General features: G+C 46.3%; 2 protein-coding genes across 2 annotated transcripts; both read right to left on the bottom strand.

Moving 5' to 3' along the window:
• Positions 1-2841: 2841 nt before the first annotated feature.
• On the bottom strand, positions 2842-13269 carry ZNF619 (zinc finger protein 619). The gene is given in 5 exon segments (XM_069560702.1): positions 2842-2981; positions 2983-4207; positions 8427-8540; positions 12429-12511; positions 13064-13269. Coding segments are annotated over 4 exon segments (1497 nt in total). The 5' UTR covers positions 12472-12511; positions 13064-13269; the 3' UTR covers positions 2842-2866.
• A 3285-nt stretch (positions 13270-16554) lies between these two features.
• Positions 16555-20343, bottom strand: RPL14 (ribosomal protein L14). The gene is made up of 6 exons (XM_069560701.1): positions 20178-20343; positions 19543-19644; positions 18887-18981; positions 17252-17351; positions 17094-17147; positions 16555-16885 (listed from the first exon to the last, which is right to left on the bottom strand). The coding sequence occupies exons 1-6, from the start codon at positions 20178-20180 to the stop codon at positions 16598-16600; spliced, it is 642 nt and encodes a 213-aa protein (XP_069416802.1). The 5' UTR covers positions 20181-20343; the 3' UTR covers positions 16555-16597.
• Between the last annotated feature and the right edge of the window lie 262 nt (positions 20344-20605).

The following is a 20605-nucleotide window of genomic DNA, read 5'->3' as shown; positions in this document are numbered from 1 at the left end:
TTGAGAGCATCAACTAGCTAGTTCCAGAAACCTGGCTGTACCACTTAATAACTGGGGGATCAGCAGCAAGTTGCTTTGCCTGTTTCATTGTCTGTTATATGGCGGTACCCCCCACAAAGGGCTATTAATAATAAATGAAGGACAATAATTAAATGAATTCAGATTGTCAAAGTATTTACAGTGGTGCCTGGCACAAAATAAGTCCTTGAGAGTCTGTTCTGTTTTGTAACTATGTTGTTTTTAGAGATACAAGTCCTGCTGGGACTCCAACCTGTGGCACAGTTTAGGGAACCAGCGATTAGCATTTATTCTTAGAGCCCTTTCCCACCATATGACTGTATGTGTGTTCCAGGCCCATCTTGGAGAAATTCAGCATCACTATCCAGAAAGGTTTAATTAAAAAGGCATCTTGTAGTTAATATAACTACATGACAGAGGCCCTGAATAGAAACTGAACCAGGAATGGCTTCTCTTCTGTGACCACAGGTATTGCAGTATCAGGGACTCCTCCTCTGCTGTTTCAAATGCCACATGATGGGACCTTTTGTGCTCAGTTGCTCAGTCATGTCTGACTCTTTGCGACCCTTGGACTGTAGCCCGCCAGGTTCCTCTGTCCACAGGATTCTCCAGGCAAGAATACTAGAGTGGGCTGCCGTTTCCTCCTCCAGAGAATCTTCCCGACCCAGGGATCAAACCCATGTCTCTTATGTCTCCTGAATTGGCAGGCAGATTCTTTACCACTATTGCCACCTAGGAAGCCCTATGATGGGGGCCTTTCATACACTGTATACTCAGATTCTCTTGCAGTTAAGCATCTGCTGCACATTGCTCCAGCCCAGCTCCCTTTTGTAATCTGCCTGGCTCCACAGCCCACTGCCTCTGCTGCACTGCTCAGTCCTTCTGTATTTCCCCAACAATCATCTGAAGTGCCTGATGTCATGTTATTTGCAGTCCTCCTCCTGTCCCTCCTAGATTCATGCTCTACTCATCTAGTGTCCCCAAGGTGACTTCCAAAATCTAAAAGACAGGAGTGAACCATTGGCAGAGGTGGCCTGCCTGTTGGTAGACTTCCTCTGTAGAAACTGATGTGGATTTCTAGCTCCCAGAAAATTTTACTGGTAGATGCTTCCACCTCAAGCAGTTACATGGATCTTCTGAAAATCATGTTCTCTGTGGAACAGAACAATTACACCAAAGAAGTTTTCACATTGTTACCAAAGTTCTAGGACCCACCACAGATTCCCTAACCTGGGGATGCGGCAAAGGGACTAAGAACCCCCAGGGAATTTGACCTTGGAGGCCAGTGGGATTTGATTACAGAACTTCCACAGGACTGGGGAAACAGACTCTTGGAGGGAACAAACAAAACCTTGTGCACACCAGGAGCCAGGAGATAGGGCAGCAACCCCACTAGAGACTGAGCCAGACTTGCCTGTGAGTGTCCAGGAATCTGTGGTGGAGACGTGGGTCGATGGTGGCCTACTGCTGGGTCAGAGGCACTGAATACATCAGGGCTGGAATAAGTCATTTTGAAGGAGGTCGCCATTACTGTATTACCCCCTACCATAGTTTGGCCTCAGGCCAAACAACAGGGAGGGAACATAGCCTCACCCATCAACAAAAAATTGGATTAAAGATTTACTGAGCATGGCCCCGCCCATCAGAACAAGACCCAGATTCTGGCACAGCCAGTCTCTCCCATCAGGAAGCTCCCATAAGCCTCTTACACTTCTCCATCAGCGGGCAGACAGAATGGAAACCACAATTACAGAAAACTAACCAGACTGATCACATGAATCACAGCCTTGTCTAACTCAGTGAAACTATGAGCCATGCTGTATAGCGCCACCCAAGACGTCATGGTGGAGAGGTCTGACAAAACGTGGTCCACTGGAGAAAGGAATGGCAAGCCACTTCATATTCTTACCTTGAGAACCCCATGAACAGTATGAAAAGGCAAAAAGATAGGACACTGAAAGATGAACTCCCCAGGTCGGTAGGTGCCCAGTACACTACTGGAGATTAGTGGAAAATAACTCCAGAAAGAATGAAGGGATGGAGCCAAAGCAAAAACAACACCCAGTTGTGGATGTGACTGCTGAGGGAAGTAAAGTCTGATGCTGTAAAGAACAATATTGCACAGGAACTTGGAATGTTAGGTCCATGAAAGAAAAAGTGAAAGTGAAGTCGCTCAGTCGTGTCTGCCCCTTTGCAACCCCATGGACTATAGCCTACCAGGCTTCTCCATCCATGGACTTTTCCAGGCAAGAGTACTGGAGTGGGTGGCCATTTCCTTCTCCAGGGGATCTTCCTGACCCAGGGATTGAACCCAGGTCTTCCACATTGCAGTCAGACACTTTACTGTCAGAGCCACCATGAATCAAGGTAAACTGGAAGTGATCAAACTGGAGATGGCAAGAATGGACATCAACATTTTAGGAATCAGTGAACTAAAATGGACTGGAATGGGTGAATTTAACTCGGATGACCATTATATCTACTACTATGGGCAAGAATCCCTTAGAAGAAATGGAGTAGTCCTCAGTCAACAAGAGTCTGAAATGCAGTACTTGGATATATCTCAGAAATGACAGAATGATCTCTGTTTGTTTCCAAGGCAAACCATTCAATATCACAGTAATCCAAGTCTGTGCCCCAACCACTAATGCCAAAGAAGCTGAAGTTGAACGGTTCTATGACCTACAAGACATTGTAGAACTAACACCAAAAAAAGACATCCTTTTCATCATAGGGGACTGGAATACAAAAATCAGAAGTCAAGAGATAAATGGAGTAGCAGGCAAGTTTGGCCTTCGAGTAAAAAATGAAGCAGGAGAAAGGTTAACGAGTATTAAGTAACATCTTGTTAACAAGTTAACAAGAGCAACAGGAAGAGAGGCACAGAAGGAGGAAGCAGCGGTGCCCGTGGACAAGACAGGGGAGCCCCTGGCGTGGCTGGGGCAGGTGGTGCATGTTGGGGAGACAGGGGATAGGACTGAAGTGGGGCGGCAGGGCTTCACCGGGGATGGCCTTGTAACTTGGTCAGGTTTCTTCCTGGTGTGCAGTTTCTGATGGTGAATGAAACTTGTGCTCCATCTGAAGGATTTTCCACACACTTTACACTCATAACGTTTCTCCCCAGTGTGAACTCGCTGGCGCTGAACCAGGCTGATTTTCTGACTAAACGCCTTCCCACACTCCTGGCATTCATAAGGTTTCTCCCCAGTGTGGATTCTCTGATGTACTATAAAGCGTGAGCTACAACTGAAAGTTTTCCAACATTCGTTACATTTATAGAGCTTTTCCCCAGTGTGGAACCTCTGGTGCTGGAGAAACAGCGAACTTCGGTGGGAAGCCTTGCTGCACTCCTTACATTTGTAAGGTTTCTCCCCGGTGTGGATCCTCTGATGCTGAATCAGGACCGAATTTGAACTGAAGCTTTTCCCACACTCCTTACATTCGTATGGCTTCTCCCCAGTGTGAATTCGCTCATGGATGACGCGGTCATAGTTACACCCAAAAGCCTTCCCACATTCCTTACACTTAAAGGGTTTCTCCCCAGTGTGGATTCGCTGATGCCGGATAAGTTTTGAGTTGTAGCTGAAGGTTTTCCCACAGTCCTTACATTCGTAGGGCTTCTCTCCCCTGTGGAGTTTCTGATGCTGAAGGAGGTGCAAGTTTCGACTGAAGGCTTGTCCACATTCCTGGCAAGGGTACGGTTTCTCCCCAGTGTGGATCTTCTGGTGCCGTGACAGTTTTGAGTTATAGCTGAAGGCTTTGCCACATTCTTTGCATTTGTAGGGCTTCTTGTCCATGTGAATTCTCTGATGCTGGTGAAGGTCTGAATGTTGGTTGAAATATCTGCCACACTCACCACAATTATAAAATACCTGTTCTCTAGGGAGGCCCTGCTTAGTAATGAGATGCATGCAGATACCACAGCTTCCTTGCAATTGTCTGGCTATCTCTTCTCTTTCAACAGTGGAGGATGGATGATCCTGGACTGGCAAATCTGTGAAATTGCCATTCTTTGAGTGTTTTTTCTTCCCTAGGTCAAACAGCTGCAGCTTCTCTAAGCTGTTCTCAAAGAAAGGATACCTGGGAACATCCACCAGCAGCACCTCCGTTATCAACTTGTGAGACTCTGGTCCCTTCGAAATGCTCAGCTCTGCAGTCTGCCCTCCATTCTCAGTCTTGGTTTCACGACCTAGCATGATGAAAACATTACATGATATCACTGAATCACTCTGCTGTGCATCTGAAACACAACACTGTTAATCGACTGTATTCTAATATGAAATAAAAATTTTAAATAAGTAATAAAGACACACAAACACTGAAAGTGAAGGGATAGAAAAAGATATTCCATGGGAATGGAAATAAAACGAAAGCTGGAGTAGCAATACTCATACCAGACACAATACAGTTTAAAACAAAGACTGTAACAAAAGAAAGGGTATTATATAATGATAAAGGTATCCAAAAAAAGAAATAAAAGAAAACATAACAGTCACCTAGTTAAGCTGAAAGGAGAAAGGGATTAAGCAGAACTATTAATGCCATGACCAGGACATGTGTACTTTTGGAGAGAGACATAGCCTCCTGATGATACCCTGAAGGAAAAGTAAAAATATTGGAGGTAGAGAAAGCAAGCAATGCCATTAGGACAACAAAATCAGTACAGACAGCAAAAACTATTAGTGGAGACAAATGGAAGAAGAAAAAACAGGAATAGGGTGGAGAAAATGCTGAATGGGAAGCAATTAAAAGAGCAGAGGGAGGGAATGACCTGGCAATCCAGTGGTTAGGACTTAGCATTCTCATTTCTGTGGCCCTGGGTTCAATCCCTGGTCGAGAACTAAGATCCCACAAATCACAATGCGTGGCCAAAAGAAAAGAAAGCAGATGGAGCTGAGGTTGAAGAAGATCTTTAAACTGGAGCAAAAAGAGCTGGGTAAGCAGCTCTCACAGCACACAGCATCCAGAGGGCTGGAAGATGCTGTTTGCAGCGGTGGAACTCAAGGCCCCCGTCAAGGCAAGAAACTGTTCGAATGCTTTAGAATATCCTGTAATGTTTAAAGAAATGTTTTATATTGCAAGCCTGACTGGGGAAAGGACGGTGTGTAACACTACAGATTGTGAGGGGTTCATAAAAGGACTGTAATTGCGAAACCCGTGTGCTGTCCAGTGGGAGAGAGACTTAACTGTGGAAGGAAAAAAGACATGGCTAGTTCAGACCCTTCTAAGACTGCAGGCGGCCACTGGTGGGGGAAGGGGACCCACACTCTTACCGGTGGCGCCACAACAGAGAAGTCATGTTTGCCTTTCCAGGCACCAAGGATTTACCACGTGAAACTGCTAGCTTAGTGTTTCTTAAGTGTTTCTGACCTTGACTCACCGTTTAGATCCCATGGAAACAAGAGTTTTGAAGAACACGACCCTTAATAAGAATGACGAATATATGACGGATTTTATACTAGTTTGGTCTATTTTATTTAAGTCTAGCCCAATCTAGTCTAATTTTTAAATGATGAGCACAACGCACTAAGGAGTTGCAACCCAGAATTTTAAAAACACAGTTCAAGAGTCTCAAGAACAGAGGTCTTCAAAGTGTGGTCCCAGGACCATCATGGTCTGGGAACTCGTTAGAAATGCAGGTTCCCAGGCCCTACCCCAGTTTACCAAACTAGAATTTCTGGAGGTGGCGTCCAGCAGTCTGTGTTTAACAAGCGCTGCAAGTGTTTCTGACGCACACTAGGGTTTGACAGCCACTGATCTAGAAACTAAAAGGCAGCTGGAGGCTGTGTTTAAAATTGTTATAGGCTGCATTGTCTGATTAGGGCCATCAACCACATGTGGCTATTTAATTAAAATGGAACAAAGTTAAAAAGTCAGTTCCTCAGTTGTATCACCAACATTTCAAATGCTCATGTGGCTAATGGCTCCCATATTGGACAGTGCAGATACGCAACATTTCCATCGCTCCAGAAAAGTCCTACTGGCCAAAGCTGTTGACAGGCTAAATGGACAATGTGCAGCTGTGGCAAAGCGAGACACTGACAACTGCAGGTGGGCCCCTGGGAAAGCTTTTTACATCAAGGTGGGCTCAAGTGTTGGGAGTCAATCTAAAGGCACTAGATGAAGACAGAATTGGGGTGAGTCAGAAAGGGGCACTTGGTTTACAGAGGTTCTGAATAGCATTAGGGATTGAGGGAGTTTAAGAACAGGGGCAACTGAATGAGAAAGACTATCCACCTAATCTGTGGATAGTTCTTTACATTTAACTTCAATTCCCTGACAGCCCAGTGGTTAGGACTCTGTGCTTCCACTGCAGCAGGGCAGGGGTTCTTCTATTCCCTGGCTGAGGAACGAAGATCCCTCAGCCAAAAGACATAAAAGGAAACCACTCATTCCCAATAAATAAACATGCTTTCCACAAATCAATAGATGTGAAACTTCACATGAATAGAATGAAAGAAAAGAATCATATGACCATCTCAATAGTTAAAGGCTACCCTGAAAGGTCAGTTGGTAAAGAATGTGCCTGCAATGCAAGAGACCCCAGTTCGATTCCTGGGTCAGGAAGATCCGCTGGAGAAGAGATAGGCTACCCACTCCAGTATTTTTCCCCTGTGGGCTTCCCACTCCTGGAATTCCCTTGTGGCTCAGCTGGTAAAGAATCCTCCTGCAATGCAGGAGACCTGGGTTCGATCCCTGGGCTGGGAAGATCCCCTGGAGAAGGGAAAGGCTACCCACTCCAGTACTCTGGCCTGGAGAATTTCATGGACTGTATAGTCCATGGGGTTGCAAAGAGTTGACATAACTGAGTGACTTTCACTTTCAATAGGTAAAGGAAAAGAATTTCACAAAATTCAACATTCATTCACCATAAAAACTCTTAACAAATTAGGTAGAGAAGGAACATGGGTTTCCCTTGTAGCTCAGTTGGTAAATCTGCCTGCAATGCAGGAGTTACTAGTTTGATTCTGAGGTTGAGAAGATCCCCTGGAGAAGGAAATGGCAACCCATTCCAGTATTCTAATCCTGGAGAATCTCATGGACAGAGGAGCCAGGCAGGCCATTGTCCAGGGGGTCACAAGAGTTGGACATGACTTAGCAACTAAACCACTGCCACAGGGAAGGAACATATGTCAACATAAAAAAGGCCATAAATGAAACGCCCACAGCTAACGTCATACTCAAGAGTGAAAGGTTAAAAGTTTTTCCTCTAAGATTAGGTACAAGAGCGTCCGCTCTCACCACTCCAATGTAACACAGTGCTGAAAATCCTACATAAAGCAAACAGACAAAAAATAAAGAAAAAAGAAAGAAAGAAAAGGTACCAGAATTGGGAAGGAAGAAATACAATTTGTTCTATTTGCAGATAACAAGATTTAAAATATAGAAAATCATTCAGACTCAACAAAAAGAACAGTTAAATCTAATCAGTGAATTCAGTAAAGCTGCAGGATATACAATTCACATATAGAAATCTGAATACTTTCTATACACTAACAATGAGTTTTCTGAGAAATAAAGAAATTGATCCCATTTATAACAGCATTGAAAACACTAAAATACTTAGGAGTAAATTTAACCGAGGGGTTGAAAGATCTCTACTCTGAAAACTACAAGACATGGATGAAAACGACCAAAGAAGACAGAAATAAATGGGAAATATTCCATGTTCATGAGCTGGGAGAACTAACACTGTTTAAATGTCAGCACTGGACTTCCCTGGCAGTCCACTGGTTAAGAATCCACCTGCCAATGCCAGGAACATGGGTTCAATCCCTGTTCCCGGAAGAGCTCACATGCCTCGGGGCAACTAAGCCTGTACGCCACAATGACTAAGCCTGTGCTCCAGCCCCTGTGCTCGGCGACAAGAGAAGCCACTGCAACAGAAAAGCCTTGCGCCACAAGGAGGAGTAGCCTCTGCTCGTTGTAACAGAGAAAACCTGAACACGTCAAGGAAGCCCCAGCACAGCCATAAATAGATCAATCTTAAAAAAAAAAAAAGTCAATACTGCCGAAAGTCATCTAGAGAGTCAACGCAATCTCTATCAAGATGCCAACGGCATTTGTTTTAACAAAAGTAGAAAAACACTCCCCAAAATAAACAGGGTTTCTTTCAAAAGCTATTTCCTACTTCAGCGTTTAGGAATTTATAAAAAGTCCATTCTTCTGCGACAGTTTCTCTCTGACACACACACACACAAACACATACAAAATGTCCTTACAGAAACAAGTTCTCTGTTTTGTATGTATTCTTAAGTTAATCAACAGAAGTCTATCTGCACTACTAAAGGTTTGAAATCCTTTAGCTTTACAAAGAAGAATGACAGAAAATGAAAGGTCTGGACTAGTCTTTTCCAGTTTGGGGCTGAAGCTCTACGGAGAAGAGAATGGCAGGTCCTCCTGCTCACCTCTGCAGGTGCCTCTCGGGTGCTCTCTCCCGACCAGTGTCCAGGGATCCAGGCGCCCTGGTTCTTCCCCTCGCTCCAGCCAGAAGATCAGATCTGATTTGGGGAATGGAAATGCTGTTGAAGGACACAGAAAAGGAATAGAAAGTTGAGGACAGTCTCCTCGGACCCCTCTCAGTCTACCCTCTGCTTTGACAGGTGGAAAAAGCAGTGACGTCCCAGGAGACGAAGGGAGGCCAGTGTGGAGAGACTCGCGGGATGAAAGGAGGGCTCAAACTGTTTTGCCTAGGAAGCTTACTCCGGTTCTGAGAGCACAGGCAGTCCACGTTGTCACTGGAAGTGGGTACAGAAGGCCTTGGGAGACTCGCACAGAGAAGACGGGGCCACAGTCCCCACCAGGGGGCTGAAAGAGTGGAGGGAGGAGTATGGAGCCTTCTCAGCGCTCTGACCCCCGGGCAAAGCCCCTCCCAGGAGAATTCCCGGGGAAAGAAGGGAGCCTGGAAGGCAGTGGCGCCCACGCCAGCGCTCGTGCCTGGAAAATCCCATGGACGGAGGAGCATGGTAGGCTGCAGTCCATGGGGTCGCAAAGAGTGGGACACGACTGAGCGACTTCACTGTCACTTTGGCCACACTGCTCAACCTGTGCGATCTAAGTTCCCCAATCAAGGATTGAACCCGCACCCTTGGCAGTGTGGAGTCCTAACCACTGGACTGCCACGGAATTTCGGGGAAGTCTTGTTTAAAACTGAACTGAACCCAGATCTTTCTCCAGTAGTTAGTTACTCCTGCAACTGAGGATGGGGGAGCTCAGCTCATGGAGCATCAATTCTGGTAGTATTAGAGATCCCAGATACATTATAGAGGAAGCCAGGAGCCCCCAAGGGCAGCAGCTGAGTTTTAGGAAGGAAGCAGGACTCACCCAAGGAAGTTATGTTTGTGTAATTCTCCAGCATCACCTCCCTGTACAGAGCCCTCTGAGCAGAGACCAGGCTGGCCCATTGGTTCTGGGTGAAGGACACAGCCACGTCCTCAAAGGTCACTGGCTCCTGAAACAATAGGCTTCTTCTCAAGCCCTAGCTGGAGGCAAAGGGAGGGGCCTGAACTTCAGGGAGGGCGTGTCCTGGAAAAAAGAGCCACCAAAGAAGAAGCAGAGGACTTGTAGCCATCACTGTAAAGACCCATTTAGACAAGAACCACTGCTAGGTGCAAAATCTAGGAGGAAATGTTGATGAGCAGGGTATCTGCATGATTTTAAATGATTCCCAATCAGTTGCAGAGGGAAAAATAATAACTATACAGTGAAGAAATCAGATAACACCTTGACCAGGAAATCTAAAGTTGACTAGTGTGACTGATGAACTGGATTTCTAATTTTAATTCATTTTAATCTAAATAGGCACCTGTAGCTAGTGGCTCCCTTACTGAACAGTGGAGAACAGACACTGTGACCCTGAATGTTAATACTCTGCCTCTACTTCCTCGAGAGTCAGCAGTTGAGAGCACAGCCCTGACCATCTTCCCTCACATTAGGGCTTCCACCCTCCACACCTCTCTAATTACTTATGTACCCTTTGTTCTGTTCTCTTCAATATGCAGATTCTCAACATCCAGCTCCATCTCTCATCATTCTGCTTCATTCCTTTGCTGACACTTCCTCCCTCTCCATTATTAAATTAACAGGGGACTTCCCTCATGGTCCAGTGGTTAAGACTCTGCCTGCTAATGCAGAGGACTGGGGTTCAAGCCCTGGTCCAGAAAGATTTCACATGGCGTGGGGGAACTAACCCCATACACCACAACTACTGAGCCTGCGCTCTAGAGCCAGTGGCCTGCAACAAGAGAAGCCACGACAATTAGGAGCCCACACCACCAGAGAGCAGCCCCCGCCCCTGCAACTAGGGAGAGCCTGTGTGCAGCAGAGAAGACCCAGCAAAGCCAAAATAAGACAGATACATTTTTAAAGAATCAGTGGGGCTGCTGATTCCCCTACATGGGAAGTAGGTTTCGGAGGCAGCACAGATTTCATGGCAAACAGCCGAGACTTTAGAGCTGTGGTTCTCAGTGGGGGGCAATTGTGCCCAGCAGGGAATATGTGGCGATGTCTGGAGCCGGTTTTCGTTTTCGTTTTCGTTGCCACAACCTCCGGGGGGTGGTGATGCTACTGGCACCTAGTGGTTATAGGCCACGGATGCATGTTACTTAACAGCCTACAGTACACAGGAGGGTCCCCCACAACAAAGGATTACCTGGCCCGAAACATCAACAGTGCTAAGGTTGACAAGCCCAGCTTTACAGTCATACTCCCTAGGTTCAAATTCCACCACTATAGCCATTAGCTGTACGAACTTAGATGAGACACTTAAGTTTTTGTGCCTCAATTTCTTCATCTAAAAAACTCTGATACTAGCAATACCAAGCTGATGAGGCTCTTGTAAGGATGGAATGAATTAGTACGTGTAAAGCAAACATCACCTGGCACATGATAATATATAAATCTCAGCACTTATTACAACAACAGATGAGATTGGGGGAACTTCCTAGATGATTCCAAATAGCAAATGTTTCTCATAAGAGATTGTAGCAAAGACTGACAGTTATTAATATATTTATCCATCCATCTATCTCACTTCTAAGAGGTTTCTAAAAGAGAACAGCTGAGAGGTTTGCATTTTTAGCATCTCCTCTTCTAGGTGGAATGCAGATGAATGCTGGAGCTCAAGCAGCCGCCTTAGACTGTGAAGCAACCTTGGGCAGGAGAGCCAGTGCTAGGATGGTGGAGCAGAAAGATAGAAAGAACCTGGATGTGTGATGGTAGTGGAGCCATCACACTCGCCCTAGACTGCCTCTCCCAGACTCCTCTGGTGTGAGAGAGAGGCTTTTTCCCTGTTTAAGCCACTGTCACTTGGGGTTTGTTTGGCCCCACCACAGAGCATGGAGGATCTTAGTTCCCTGACCAGGGATTAAACCCACACCCACTGCAGTGGAGGCCCAGAGTCTTAACCACTGGACTGCCAGGGAATTCCTCAGTTGGGGGGTTTCTTAGTGGAACATAATCCCCCATGACTACCATACTTTAGGCAAAGCCCCTGGAGAGAAAAGACTGACCCCAAAGATGTTAAAATTTTTCCTAACATGGAACTGATGTTGGCTTAAGTGCTGAAACAGAAGTGGATGGTCCAAGGTCCAGAAAAATGAGCCAAATACACACTGCTCTTAAGTTTCTGGGATGGAGCTTTCTCATTTTATGATACATCCATTACATGACACACCAGCTTTCTCATTGCATGGTCTAGGACTCTGGAGAGAAATTCACTGAAATCATCCTCCATCAGTAAGAAAACTTGAGAGGGAAAATGTCCTTTAATGATGCATGAATTTGTGCCAGCAATGAATACAGCCTTTCAACACAGATTAAGCTGCAGTTTTTGCAGTGGACTTAGAGGCACTGGCTTCAGTGCCAAACTCAGCACTCGTCCAAGAATTCACCTCTCTCATCAATCCACACCCTCCAATGCTCCCAATTTGGGTTTCATTGCACCCTGACTCTGTGGTCTGCAGAGCAAACTCCTCCTGTGGGCATGCCTGTTTAATCTCAGGAGGTGGCCTTCCTCTGTGTATTGCCACACAGACTAGTGCTCCCCAAATTTTAACTTGCCCATTAATTCCCCAGATACTGTACAAATGTAGACTCTGATTCAGTAGATGAGGTTCTGCCTTTCTAATGAGCCCCCTGGTCAGGCCAAACCTGTTCATCTGTGCACCGTCCTCGCGGTCTGCCTGGATGTAGATTCTCACTTTCTAGAATTTCTAGGCTGGTGCTTCCCTCTTTTCACACCTGATCCTTCCAAATTTATTCTACTCTCCCTCATTAACTCCCCTAACAAACTCCTTTGCCATACTCTTTGATGGATGCAAAGCTAAGCACAGGACTGGCCAAGGCATGTCCTGTAATGCCCTTTCATATCTGTTCTGAATGTGGAAAGCTGGAAAAAAAACTCAGCTCACCTGGGACAATGTCTGGAGAATGGCTGATGACTCCTGGCTTCATGCACTGCCCTTTCTGTTTGGAAAAGCAAAAACCTGGAGAGCTAAAAGGGGGAAGAACCACAGTGAAACTACCCCTATCTTGTTTCTCACACTTGCCACCTCTTCCTCCCTCAGTCTCCTGACCACTACCCTAGGAAAGATATTCTCAGAACACTCTGGATGTTCTCATTGCACCCCCGACAGCGATGCACTGCGCGCTGCCACTGCTCCTTTGTACACTCTACAAATTTGCCTGATGAGGACAGAAATTCCTAGAAAGAATCTCTGAAGCAAGAGTCAAGGACTGCAGAACATCTGACTTTTAAGAAAATCCCTGGCCCACTTTGAATGCATTACTACGTAGTCTGCACTGAATGCTTCTATTGACCATGGCTGGCAAAGATCCCAAACAAGCTTTTGCAGAGAAAGTAGGGTAATACAGGCCTCTGGATCTCTGCAAGGGCTGCAGAACAAAATGCAAGCGGAGTTCTGGCCCCGGGAGGAAAGGGTAAAACAAACAACTTCCTAGTTGGGCGCTGAGAACCGAAGCCCGCATCCGGATCTGAACACTCCACCCTGGGAAACAGGTGACTCCAAACGTGACCGGTCCCTACCCTGAGTACCGCGAGTCAGAGGAAGGAGGTCGGGCCGGCCCTTCAGGGCAGAAAGATCGATTGCTCCTCTCCAGCAGAGGGCTGTGCTCAGGCTCGCGGAGCTTCAGAGGCCTCTGCTCGGCAAGCGTCAGGATGAGGAGGACTGCGCCACCCGCGAACAGGATCGCGGAATTCCCGGCAACTCGGCGAGCGCGAGTGCCAGCACCCAACGTAGCTAAGGCGGAAGCGCTCCCAACTGGCGCTCTCGGTGCCTCTCTAGGAAGCGCGGAGGCTGGCCTTTCTCCATGGTTCCCCCGCAAGCCAGATACCGGATGACTGGGCGCGCATTAGCTGGTATCTGTGGCTGCTTACGCCAAGTTGACACTTCGTCAAGGACAGAGATTCTACATTATACTTGTGATGCTTTAAGTTATGGCGCTAACACTTGCTGTGTGTGCTCAGTCGCTCTGCTGCTGTTGCTAAGTCGCTTCAGTCGTGTCCGACTCTGTGCGACCCTAGAGACGGCAGCCCACCAGGCTCCCCCGTCCCTGGGATTCTCCAGGCAAGAACACTGGAGTGGGTTGCCATTTCCCTCTCCAATGCATGAAAGTGAAAAGTGAAAGGGAAGTCGCTCAGTCGTGTCCGACCCTCCGTGACCCCATGGACTGCAGCCCACCAGGCTTCTCCGTCCATGGGACTCTCCAGGCAAGAGTACTGGAGTGGGGTGCCATCGCCTTCTCAGTCTTGTCCAACTCTTTGGTACCCCACGGCCTGTAGCCCGCCAGGCTCCTCTGTCCATGCGGATTCTCCAGGCAAGAATACTGGAGTGGGTTGCCTCGCCTTCCTCCAGGGGATCTTCCTAATCCAAGGATCGAGCACACAATCTTCTACGCTGCAGGCGGATTCTTACCGTCTGAGCCACCAGGGAAGCCCCACACTTGCTAGCAGCAACTTAACCTCATGAGTATAGCCTGTCTCCCCTGTTTAGTGGCTGATGGCCTGGACTGTGACCTAAAATCATGAAATCTGAGATCTGACTAGGTTCGAATTGTCTTCACTGTATGGCCTTGGCAAATTACTAAACTCTTCCTCAGTTTCTCAATTGAGAATGGAAATAGTTTCAAACTCATAAATTCAACAGATTAACTGACTCAATTCATAAACTGCAAATTATCACAGATACACAGGGTGTAATACTATGACTTAAGAAATACGTATTTGGTATTCGCATCCAGTTCTTGACACAAGAAGCTTCTAAATTCTTGGGGAGTCTCCAGGGTGGTAGGACTGTCCTTTTTGACTGAGATGACCGGTGGCTAGGGTCTCCTAACTTCAAGATGGGGATGGGGCGGGGAGGGAGGGGGTGCTACTCAGCAGAGGAACCACAACTTCATAGTCATCCATCGTGGGTGACCTGGTCACCACCACCACCACCTCCCAACCTGCCTGGAGCAGAAGAGCTGGGGATCTAACTAATCACCAATAGCCAATGATTCAATCAAACATGCCTACCTAATGAAATTTCATAAAAACTCTAGAAAGGGAAGGCAGTTCCCAGGATGAACATAAAGGTGCTGGGAGGGTAGCAAGCTAGACAGGGTGTGTAAGTTGTGTGCCCCTTCCCTCATACCTTAACTCATGCATTTCCATTTGGCTGTTCCGAGTTACCTTTTGTGACAGGCCTATAACAAATGTTCCCGAGTTCCTTCTCCAGATCTTCTGGAACCAAGGACAGAACCTGCAGGGATAGCCTCCTGCTTGGCAGGCAGAGTCTTTAACACTGAGCCACCTGGGAAGCCTGCAACATGCCTTAGTTCTATTAACAAAGGAGGCAGTCATGGGAACTCCAATCACAACTGCACCCTGAGAAGTGCAAGAGGCCTGAGAGCCTTGCAATCGGCATTTGAAGTCAAGGCAAACCCGTCTGGGGCTTCCCTCGTGGCTCAGCTGTAAAGAATCCAACTGCAATGCAGAAGAGGCAGAAGACACCATGGGTTCAATCCCTGGGTCAGTTAGGATCCCCTGAAAGAGGGTATGGGAACCCACTCCAGTATTCGTGCCTTGGAGAATCCCATGGACAGAGAAGCCTGGCAGGTTACAGTCCATGGGATCACACAGTCAGACATGACTCAGGTGAATGACGATGCACACACCCGTTCACCTGTGTGGTCTGTGGCTCACCTGGGCAGTTTCTATCTGATGTGCTCTAAGTAAAAATTCTTAAGGGGGAAATAACTACTTTAAGACAAGCAAAGTGAAAACTGAAAGTGATGTTGCTTAGCTGTGTCCCACTCTTTGTGACCCCATGGACTGTAACCTATCAGGCTCCTCCAACCATGGGATTTTCCAGGCAAGAATGCTGGAGTGGGTTGCCATTTCCTTCTCCAGGGATCTTCCCGGGCCAGGATTGAACCTGGGTCTCCTGCACTGCAGGCAGACATTTTACCAACTGAGACACCAGGAAGCCCCAAATATACATGTCCATGGACCATACAACCCTTGGAATTCTCCAGGCCACAACACTGGAGTGGGTAGCCTATTCCTTCTCCAGCAGATCTTCCCAACCCAGGATCGAACTAGAGTCTCCTGCACTGCAGATGGATTCTTTACCAACTGAGCTATTAGGGAAGATTTCAGACAAAAAGGCATTCAGAAATTTTTATCATCATGAATGCTAACTAGAATATGCAGTTCTAGGAATACTAGGAAGATGCAGCTCATGAACCTCAATACAATTTCACCAGTGCCACTTTGGGCTTTGGACCTTTAAAGAGTACTGCCAAACTTGAAACCACCTGACCTTCCCAACTCTTCCTGTCCCATGTTTCAGTTCGTTCAACAGGACACAATGTAAATTTTAGACATCACTCTATTTAAAAAGCACTCTATGGCTTTCTACACACTATCCTCCCACCACAGAGCCAACACCTGGCTTCCCAGTCCTGTGGTCTCTGGCAAGTCTTCTACATGCCTGAGATTCATACCTCCCTTCCCCCACACCATATTCTGGGTGGAAGCTGAAGATTCCACTTTAGACAACCCCCCTTGTCCTTGTTAGGACAAGTAACCCAAAATTGCCTGTATTTCCTCTATCACAGCAACTATTACACTGTATCACTTGCCTATTAATGCCACTAAACAAAAATGAGAAATGACTGGGAACTGGTAACTAAGTAACCAACCTATCAAAATGTAGTATTTGTTTACCTACAGTGTATTTTTGTAAGAAAATTTACTCTTGAGCATCAGAAGCATCTGGGATTTTAGTTATTTATGAGATGTGTATTTGTACAAGGAAAGAAAATTAACCCAGTGGTCTAATTATCATGATTTCCCTCAAGAACATTACTTAGGACTTTGTGTGATGACTTGATAGTATCTGAGTCTGGACAGAGTGGGACTCAGAATTCCTTCTCCAATGAGGACAGTAACAATCATACCATCAATCTGCCTCATAAACCCAGCCCAGACAAAAAGACTTTAATCCACAGATTAAATAATTTGCCAGCCCGTCAAAAAGAACTTTTATTCTGATTCGAATAGCCTCTTATGCACTCATGCTTTCTTGCCAGATGCCTTTGGAGCAGGTGCTTTCTGGGATGGAGCTTTCTGACCCTTCTGAGTTTTAGGAGGAGGTGCTGCCTTCTGGCCTCCAGCTTTCTGGGCAGGAACCTTCTGGGCTGGAGCTTTCTTACCCTCAGTGGTCATCTTTTTTGCTGGAACCTTGGCAGCAGCAGCAGCTACTGCAGCTGCCCCCTTAGCAGCAAGGGCTTTCTTGGGAGAAGCTTTCAGGAGAGCTGCCTTTTGAAGTTTCTTAACTTCAATCTTGATTAGTCTGTTCCTCTGAAAAATTTCAATAAAAATGTTCATTATATATGCACACAAAACTCTGACCCATCCTATATGTATGGATATGTAGACAGGTACAGGAGACCACCCTTATAACATCTAAGACTTCTATGATGTTAACTTTGTGGTCTAGAAACTTAGGCAAACATAATTACCAGACAAATAAATTCAGGGCTGGAATACAACCATCACAAAAACTTACCATTTTCCTTGCCTTCATGACTTTGTAACGATCAAAATCTGTCATCTTGGCTTTCTGTGTTATTGAAAAAAAAAAAAAAAAACAAACAGCTCTGTCAAACCACCTTCTAATTCCCCAAAATCAGAACATGTCCAACTTCAAATAACTCAAATGATTACCTTTTCTCTGGCTTCAATCTTCTTGGCCCACCTTGTGGCTGCCCACTTTGCATTGATATCTGCCTTCTCCCAGGCTTTCCGGACATACTTCTGGCGGGCACTGGAAAGAGCCAAGAACAAGGATTTAAGAAATCAGCTCTGAGGTCACACAGATTCAAGGACAGCTTTTCATCCTCTGAAAAAGCACAAGTTAAAAAAGCACAGGAAAAATGCCACAAGAACCCTTGTTTTTTCTACTGCCAGTTGTAGTGTCTCCACAGAAAACAGCACGAGGCACAATGTTCTACTTGTTCCAACAGTGTCCACTAAGCCAAGATGTCTTACATCCTCAAAACACAATTAAAAAAAAAAAAATGTGAACCACTCCACTTTCTGGGCTTAAAAATCACCTCCAATAATGTGCATATATCACCCAAATAGTGGATGAGTAGAAAGCAATTGGAGAAGGCAATGGCAACCCACTCCAGTACTCTTGCCTGGAAAATCCCATGAGCGGAGAAGCCTGGTAGGCTGCAGTCCATGGGGTTGCGAAGAGTCAGACATGACTGAACAACTTCACTTTCACTTTCACTTTCACTGGAGAAGGAAATGGCAACCCACTCCAGTGTTCTTGCCTGGAGAATCTCAGGGACGGAGGAGCCTGGTGGGCTGCCATCCATCTCTGGGGTCGCACAGAGTTGGACACAACTGAAGCGACTTAGCAGCAGCAGAAAGCAATTTCCTTTCCATAAAGAATAACATGAAGTGAAGTGAAGTTGCTCAGTAGTGTCCGACTCTTTGCGACCTCATGGACTGTAGCCTACCTGGCTCCTCTGTCCATGGGATTTTCCAGGCAATAGTACTGGAGTGGGTTGCCATTTCCTTCTCCAGGGGATCTTCCTGACCCAGGGATCAAACCCAGGTCTCCCGCATTGTAGACAGACGCTTTACCGTCTGAGCCATAACGTAGTTGTCCCTTGTGCCTTGTTTCATTCTGTACAGTAATGCCTAAAGATTTGCGTTCAAATGCCATAAAATGGAACTGTAACCACTTTGGTATTTGTTTCAAACATCAAAATCCAGTATGCTTAGAAAGTAAACCAGTCATAGCACAGGTTACATTGCAAACAATTGTCACCACACAGCAACATCAGTTTTTAACTTCTGTAACCTACATCATGCCAAGAATCACAGAATGGCTGCCTTAATCGCTCATGAATAGCCAGGAAGAGAACCTCTCTGGTGGCTGTCATAAGGAGATGATGTTATGTTAAATATTAGCTGACACATATGAAAAGTTCAACTAATGATAGTATTTTTTTGTTCTAAAGCTAAAATTGATTAACACATGTTCAGGAAACTACACATACACAAAGTTCTTTGTTGTGCAAATCCTGAAAGAAAGGGGTACAAGAGAAAAAGAATGGGAAATCTGGACAAAGGGAAAGCCAGAGAACCACCGGATCCCAGGGCATTTTAGAAGTAAATGTCTGTCTACTTTTACAACGCAACTTTCTCTTCTAAATGGCTCTCACTTTCACACTGCTTACTATATTCTTAAGAGAAAAACGAAATAACCAACATTTTTAAATGAAATTAAGCAAACTTTTACCAGTATTAACAAAACTATGGGAAGGGTGATAGTTTGATAGTGACCTGTGTGGGAACTTGAGGATGAAGTCAGTGAGCTGCATGCATTTGAAAGGCATAGCTTGTCTCCTTACTTGAGTGCAAGGTCCATCCACCAAAGCCTAGAAGACATAAGATCAAGGATCTCAGTATAAAAATGTAACAGCATTCAAAATGCAGATATCCTACATAATATTAGTCTTTTCAGAATCATCAAATTCTTATATTTAAATGCTTTCTTAAAGGTTAAAAAGAGTTAGCAGTGATAGTTAAGCATAGAACCCAACACATAGTTTTGTCTTTAATACTTCCATTTCCCAAAAACTATCTGCTCAATCCCTTAGTTTGTGGTGCTCAAATAGTGACAATAGGAAACAAGGGCTTTCTATGTGAAAGAAAAGGCTTTCTATGGCTTTGTTCCAAACTCGCTTTGAACATAATAAATGATTTACATCTCGCCCATGTTTTAGCCCACCTTTAGTTTAAAACTGCCTAGTTAGAAGTATTACTCAAACCCAGTAGTAACAGGTCAATTCAAGCCTCTGCTCTGTAACCCCTATTTGCGGTGGCTGTTTAAGTAAAACTACCACCCATAATACTCCTATCTTAAGAGGGCCGCTGAAACCATTACCATTGTCGTCTACACTGCCACGTAAAGCCGTGACACTTTTCCTTACACTTACCCTGTTCTGATCAATAACATCTACAATCGCGACCAGCTTCCCGGCATGAGGCCCAAAGGAGACGTAGGCCACCCGGCCAACCTCTACGAAGCGCCTGAACACCTAAAATTGGGAGGCGGGGGGAGAGAACAGCGAGACTGATTAAAAATACGATCCAGTTTGCCAGTCTTTGCAATTTAAAGATAGTGCGGCTAAAAACAGGAAAAAAGAATGTTGAGGAGAACACGCCGAAGTGCCATGGAACAACCAGGATGGACGAAATCCACACAGGAAACGGTAGCAAGTCAGTCTCCCGCTGGCCTCCCGGTCTAAGAAGCCAGCACGGCCAGACCACCATGCCCTGTCCTGCTTCGGCCCCGGCGGGCGGGCTAGGCGACTGGCTGCCGCAACGAGACAGCGGAGGCGGCCAGAGCGCGCACGCGTGGCCCAGCGAGCGCCGGGCCTGCCGGGCCCTCCACGCGCTCCTCGGACGCGCATCCTGAAAGCTCCCAACTCCTGTGTCTTGCCCACCCGGGGAACCTCACTGCACTATACCTAAGATCCACTGAGCGCCGCTGCTCGCCTCCAGCCCCCAGCCCAGGCAAAGCTGGAGCGGCATAGCGGTCAGACATGGAGCCCGCGCCGGCGATACTCACCATGTTGGCGGCGTTCGGCGAGAAGGAAGAAGGCCCGCCCAACCCTGCGCCTGTGTAGAAGGCCGCCCCGCCCCGGTAGTGAAAGGGTCGCCGACGTGGGCACCGATTGGTTGGGACGTACGCACGTATGCGCACACATGCTCACCGGGAAAACATGGCGGAGTCTGCTGGAGCTCTGCTATGCTTTCGCGGTTGGGTTTCGTGGGCTTGGCTTAGTCGACACCGCGCGTGAGCAGCTGTCTCTTAAGACTTCAAGGTGCAGAAGGGCACAGAAACTGTGCTTTCTTTTGTGACTGTTTGCAGTCCTTTTGACTTCATCTTTTAACATTCTTCCATCTTTTCTTCACTACTCGTCTAAATGTTGCTGATGTCAGTACAATTTTTTTCTCTCCGTAAGTGACCCCATTAATTTTATTAACCTTTCTTCT

The sequence above is a fragment of the Ovis canadensis genome, chromosome 19, assembly GCF_042477335.2.
Source record: "Ovis canadensis isolate MfBH-ARS-UI-01 breed Bighorn chromosome 19, ARS-UI_OviCan_v2, whole genome shotgun sequence".
In the NCBI taxonomy this organism is placed as follows: Eukaryota; Metazoa; Chordata; class Mammalia; order Artiodactyla; family Bovidae; genus Ovis; species Ovis canadensis.
This window is presented reverse-complemented; position numbering and strand designations above follow the sequence as displayed.